Genomic DNA, 6,872 nt, shown 5'->3' on the forward strand with positions numbered 1-6,872 from the left:
ATGGACTTTTAAACATAAAATGGAAAAAGCAAAAGCGCAAAAACGAAAATTGGCTTGGACCTTAAGGGGTTAAAAGATATGGAAAACCTTTCCTTTAGACTTTATTATGCTCATGTGTATGCCAATCGTATAGCCTGGAGGTATGCAACTACTTATATAGTTGTATACCTTGCTCATAAATTTCTATAGCCTGTGTATAAAAATTGCATACGCTTTCTGCTTGGCTGCATAGCTTGTGGTAAAACACCCTATAGGGCCATAGGAGAAATCCCCCCCTAATTCTCTACTGGTATACCCCAATATTTTTACACCATGCAGCTAAAAGAAAAAAGAATTCAGTACAGTAAAACTTTGCTTACAGGAGCGCAGTAAGCCTTTATTATGTTGTCTGTGGACCAGTATGAAAAGTAAAATAAATGTCAGACTTTTTTTGGATAAACCCCTTTAATGTTATGACCATTGTAAAGATATCATCATTGTGTAGTGTGTAGTCTGTCCATGCATGAAGCTTACTCTTACTGCCTAACCCTACATATCGTGGACCACTCTCTACATCTGTCACTTGCCAGCACAACAAGTCCCAGGCTTCTCTGCCGTTCTTTCTGATTCACTGTGATCTGCATTATCATTTATTGCTATTTGTATGCGTTTAGCTTTTTTTTCTAAAGAAATCAACAGGGTTGTGATTTGAAAGCAGTTTTGCAATATACTCTTTATTTTTACTTTTTCTATGTTTAAATCAATGTTTTACATATGGCAACTAGGTGTCCCCCTTCACTGCGCATGTGTGTATTCAGTAGCAGAGAATCCTAGAGGTGCTTGCATTGTATGGTCAGCTCTCCTGTCACACAGCACATAAACCTCTGTCCCCCACACAGTGACATTATACTGACGGAATTGTTGCATAACAAAGAGCATTGTCTCCTGGTAAGCTTTAGAGCTGATAACATAATTAGTAAATGTTAATATAATTAGCTTATGTAAATTGCCCTCAGTTGATATATAATCTGCATATGTGGGCGCACAAAGGACTGGGACTTCCTGTGTTTGGTCTCTTTTTTTTTTTTTTTTAAACAGAAAAGATCAAATATCATCATGGAGGGAGTATGGAGCACAGTTTGGCTGTATGTATACCGTTGATTTAAACATAGGAAAAACTGCTTTTTTTTTTTTTTTTTTTTTTTTTTTTAAAGAATTTTCGCAACAGGTGCACTTACAGGTTACACAATAAATAACAAATACACCAAGAAAGCTGCTGTTTGTTAAACATATCTAAAGGCCCCATTCACATAGTGGAGTCCAATAGTGCTGATATAACTTTTGTCCCTTTTCCACCCTTTGGAGCTATAGATGTCACTGTATTCATACAGTTTTATCAGTCAGAGGGATACTGATCTGTTGCCAGTCTGGATTTCAATATTAGTAGAGGAAACAATTCTTAATCCCTACTGAACTGCTTCTCTACGGACTGTATCTGGTGAAGATGGAGGGGATTAAGGTGCTGCTGATATGCTTGTCTCTTTATAGGTTCCCATTAACCAGTATACTTGTAATCTGCTGGATGTCATGTGTCCACTTATCAGTTATAACCCAAAAGCCTGACAACCCCTTTAAAGGGGTACTCCAGCGTGGGAGCACTTTTTTGCTGGGATCGGGGAGGAGGTGGCTGAGGGAAAAGATGTCCACTCCCCTCCGGCCGCTTCCGGGTGTCTGACGCAGGCCCGAGACGTGACGTTCACTCAGTGAAGGAGGCGGGATCTGAGCGGACTTGAAACGGATCCCGCCTCCTTCACAGAGTGGCTGAGCGGACCGGAAGCGACCGGGCACCAGAGCGCCGTGATGCGGGACCCGCCGCTGGAACCGGGGAGGAGAGTGGACATCTTTTCCCTCAGCCACCTCCTCCCCGGTCCCAGCAAAAAAAGTGCCCCCACGCTGGAGTACCTCTTTAATACATTATTGGTAACCTGCTATTTTCCAGTTGCTGCAAAACTGCTACTTTGCTGTCAAGGCATAATCAGAGTTCTATAGAGCCACAGCTTGCGGTACACTAAAGTTTCCTCGTGTATAATGTATGGTCAAGTACTTGTTATAACTTTTTACAACAGAAAACGTTTAATAGGTCTCTTTCTATATCTTCCGTTGTTAAAACACAGCTGGAAGAAAAGGCACGACAGGAAGCCGAAGTCCGAGAGCGGGAAGACTGTCAACTGTTAGAAGAGCAGAGGCAACGGGAAGATGAGGAGAGGTTGAAACAGGAATTTCAGCGACACTGTCAGGCGTTTAAGAAAAAGAAAAAGGAGCGATCTAATAAGGACAGTCACAAAGCAGATCGACCCACACATAACTCTTTCCCCACTAAAGAAGCCACTACAGAGGTACTTCCCAACGGGATACTAGAGCAGGAAACCGTATCCGTTCCATTACCCGCAAGACAGTGTCACAAAACCGAGCCGAGTCCGTTACTAGAGGCTGTGAATGAGCTACCTAACCACACAAATGGCAGAGACTTAAAGGCCTACACCGCCAAAGAGGTGAAGGCAAAACAACAAGAGCAGCTCTCCCTCCTCCTTGACTTGGTTCAGCAAAAAGAGAATAACGTCAAGCATAAGCCGAAGTCACAGGTGGCAAAACTCAGCCCGGAACAGGTTAAAAAATCAGAAGCATCCAAAACATCGGAACTCCAACCAAAACCGAAAAACCAAACTGAAGCCAAAGTCCGAGCGGTGGAAGTCGCACCTTTGGTTGAGCAGAAGAAAGAAGAGAAAAAGGCTGGCAATGGTAACAACAAGAAACAGCTAAATTATATAAAGGAGGAAAAGCCAGCAGCACCTTGTGAGGCCCCAGTCATTGGGGAGCAGCAGAACAACAAACCACTCATCACCGCCGATTCCCCTCAGCCAAAGGGGAAAAGCAAGAGGAATAAGAAGAAGAAAGGAGAAAAAGTGAATAATTCCATTGGTAAGAAGTTGTGATAAATTGGTGATTTTACATAGAGTATTCTAGGGTTTGCCAATCATCTGCCAGAGCCAGGGTCCCTGTGTATACAGAGAATAGGGCTGGTAGCAGACAGCTCACTTCATAGTCACTTCATTGGGAGCCAAACCCACTATGACTATTCACTACTCGGTGTATTGAGCTGTGTAGCTGTGCCTGGTTTTATACCCACATTGAGAATAGGCGATCAATAAAGTCCAGGAAAACCAGAACATGATGGGGCATAGTATAAACTTGTTGTTTGGCCCCACCAGAATATCTGCTGACATTCTGATGGCTTTAGTCTGCTATACACCTTAAAGGGGTTGTCCAGCGAAAATCTTTTTCTTTCAAATCCACTGATGTAAGAAAATTATATAGATTTGTAATTTACTTCTATTAAAAAATATCAAGTCTTTCCGTACTACTTAGCTGCTGTATGTCATGCAGGAAATGTTTTATTGTCAGTCTGACACAGTGCTCTTTGCTCCCATCTCTGGCCGAGACAGGTACTGTCCAGAACAGGAGAGGTTTTCTTTGGGGATTCATAGAAAACCGAGACAGAGTTCCTGTCTCGGCCAGAGGTGGCAGCAGAGAGCAGTAAAACAACATTTCATGCAGGACATACAGCAGCTAATAAGTATGGGAAGACTTGACATTTTTTACCAGAAGTAATTTACAAATCTGTATAGCTTTCTGATATCAATTGATTTGAAAGAAAAAAAAGATTTTCGCTGGACTACCCCTTTAAAGCAATAGATCTTCACCAGGTATAAAAGCCAGTGTGGACTATTGTTTTGCTGGATATTAGAAATAAGTAGTCGCTCTAAATTTTATTTAGGGTATAAACCCACACACCGTATATGCAGCGTATTTACTGCTGCGATACGCAGCAAACTCGCAGCAAACTCGCAGCAGATTAGATCTAAATAACTGAACACAGCATCAAATCTGTACCAACAAATCTGCTGCGTATTTGTTGCGTATCTGCTGCATATACGGCGTGTGGGTTTATACCCTAACTGTGAGAAATATAAATGCCAACAAACAAAATATACATAGTTTTTCTCCATGCAGTAATTCAGAAAGGTAGCAAAGTCTTCAGGATATAACCATCAGAATGGGTCAGCATAGGAGTCTATGAAGAAATAACATAGCAGACATAGGTAGATTGTTCTTTTTAAGGTACAGTACAGCTCTTCTGTTGTATCTGTTAGTAAAATCCTACTATACCTCCGCTCTAAGCTCATGGGCCTATCCTAATCACAACAGGACTATTCTCCAACATTATGCTAGACATTTTGTAAAAAGACTAAGGCCTTCACTAGCATTTGTACAATAGCTAGAATAGTGTATGCAGTAGAATCTGGAAGTAGAAGTAAATTCTGCTACCAAAAAACTATAAAATAATGTTCACCCACATGAGCGGCGTTATATCTTGCCTACTCCATGTCATCTGCTCTGCTTTTTGTAAAAGCCAATGAATTGAAATGTCACCTCTGTATTGTCTTCCAGATGACGTGTTTCTTCCTAAAGACATTGATCTTGACAGTGTTGAAATGGATGAGACTGAAAGAGAAGTGGAATATTTTAAAAGGTGAAGAACTTTTGATACTTCTGGTAACTTCATGCGTAAGCTTAAGGGTGCGTTCACACGTACAGGATCTACTGCAGATTTGCTTTGAATCTGCAACTTCAAATCTGCGCCATCAGATCTGCTGCAGATCATGTATGTGTGAATGCACTCTAAGGCGGGGTTCACACACAGTATATTTGAGGCTGTATTTGGTCCTCAAGTCAGGTCCTCATAGCAACCAAAACCAGGAGTGGATTAAAAACACAAAGGCTCTGTTTACACAATATTGAAATTGAGTGGATGGCCGTCATATAACTGTAAGTAACAGCCATTATTTCAATATAACAGCAAATATTTGCCATTAAATGTCGGCCATCCACTCCATTTCAACAGATCCTTTCTGTGCTTTCAATCCACTCCTGGTTTTGGTTGCTATGAGGCCCTGACATGAGGACCAAATACTGCCTGAAATATACTGTGTATGAACCCAGCCTAAAGGGGTGTTCCTATCAGGACCTCCTCAGTATAGGCCATAAATGTCCTATAAATACTACAACCCTGTTTTGTTCATTAGGGTCATTTAATCCTGTTGGACAGTAAGGGCCCTATTACACGGGACAATTATCATGCCAAAAATCGTTATATAGTTCAAATTTAAACGATAATCGTTCTGTGTAATTGCAGGCAACGATCAGAAAATTGTTCGTATGTCGATTTAGATATGAACTTAAAATTGTTAATCGTTCGCTGTAATTCCACATTCATTCGCTCAAGTTCTGCATTTGTTCACTAATCGTTCAGTGTAATTGCACATTGTTCATTGTTTTGCTGGGATCAGAAGGAATAAACCTATCGTAGTAAAGATCGTAACTAGCGACAATCATTCTGTGTAATATGGTGAACGATTTCAGGTTAACGATAAACAATCTCATTTGCGATCGTTTGTTAGTCGTTAATCGTTAAAAATCGCTCAGTGTAATAGGACCCTAACTCTCTCTAGAATGGTAGTAACCTGTCTAGCTCCTCCAATGTGTTCAGTAACTATTTAACATGCAGTGTTGCTGGTTGCACCCTTCCTGCCAAGTGTGGAAGCATGAAGCTACAGACTAGTTCCAATAGTTGAATGTATTTGCTGTTTTAATTCTCTGCAAGAATCTGGTAAATTTCCAATCTGAGTTTATGAATTGTGCTTTGTTGTTCCAGGTTTTGCTTAGACTCTGCCCGCCAGACCAGACAGAGGCTGTCAATAAACTGGTCCAACTTCAGTCTGAAGAAGACTACCTATGCTGCACACTGACTGTGGAAAAGTGTAAAGGGGAGGGGGTCGCCCTGCAGGAACCGATGCCACTGGTTTATGCCCTGCTGTTCTGACCGCTTAATCAGGCCCCGAGCCAGTGCTGCCTTGCCTTGTCCCCAGTGCTGTGTGGATCTGCACTGAACCCCCTCAAGCCCTGACAATTCTAGCTGATCTGAAAACAAATATGCCACTTTCTACCTGAATTTGTTAGCTTGTGTGCTTGTAGTCTGTGAGTGAGACTTTGGTTGTAGCAATACGCTGTCTTCTAAATTGCCTTGGCGTCAGACTTGAGACTGGTTCCTTGGGTTGAGTTGAGGCATAGCTAGTTGCGTCATCCACGATGGCTCATGTCACTTCTGCAGTACGCTGCATTTTATCACACGGACTACTGGCGATAAAAGGAATGGACTTCATACCGCTCATGTAATCACTGCTCCGATATCATGGGGGAAATTTCTCGTAAACGGACAATTGTCTCTCTCAGCTCACATACAATCTACTGTCAAAAAGAAGTGTACAAGATACGCTTATTTGTGTTTTTTGGAATTTTTTTCCCCTCCCCCTCCCAACTCGTAGCCGGCTTGTGTAAGAATACTTGCAGAATGAGGATGTAAACAGGAGAAGAAAAAAAAACTAAAAAAGAAAAAAAAAAATACTCACACTATCAATCTGTTATAGAGTGTATAATTGTATTAACACTGACGCCCAAGTGGCTACTTTTTTAACATATTGTTAAGTAATATTAAAATCATATCTTTCTTTTTGAAAGATGGAATACATTAGTATGGCAGAAGGATGGTCTGTTCCTGTGTCCTTTATTTTTACCTCCTATCAATGTTTTACTTATTTTTCAGGAATATATCTTGATGGACAGGTCTGTTAACTAAAGCAGCTACTCGGATGGGATGGGTGGGGTTGTCAACTAAGAAGCTCCCTGGACCGGTGTCCGCTAAGGAGCCAATTTGGACTGGACAGGATTATCAACTCGGATAGGATGGTAGTGGGTCGTTAACTTAGAAGCCACCT

At 41.4% G+C, this 6,872-nt stretch overlaps 1 protein-coding gene across 2 annotated transcripts in view; it reads left to right on the forward strand.

Annotated features, from left to right (window-relative positions):
- The window catches only part of FAM193A (family with sequence similarity 193 member A), a 51,876-nt gene extending 45,233 nt beyond the window's left edge, over nt 1–6,643 (forward strand). For both annotated transcript variants that reach the window (XM_069977324.1, XM_069977325.1), the window contains 3 exons: nt 2,154–2,958; nt 4,489–4,570; nt 5,753–6,643. In XM_069977324.1, the coding sequence (XP_069833425.1) occupies nt 2,154–2,958; nt 4,489–4,570; nt 5,753–5,846 (981 nt within the window). In that variant the 3' untranslated portion in view covers nt 5,847–6,643. The remainder of the gene's footprint in view (nt 1–2,153; nt 2,959–4,488; nt 4,571–5,752) is intronic.
- The last annotated feature ends 229 nt before the right edge of the window (nt 6,644–6,872 follow it).

This window comes from Dendropsophus ebraccatus, chromosome 7, assembly GCF_027789765.1.
Source record: "Dendropsophus ebraccatus isolate aDenEbr1 chromosome 7, aDenEbr1.pat, whole genome shotgun sequence".
In the NCBI taxonomy this organism is placed as follows: domain Eukaryota; kingdom Metazoa; phylum Chordata; class Amphibia; order Anura; family Hylidae; genus Dendropsophus; species Dendropsophus ebraccatus.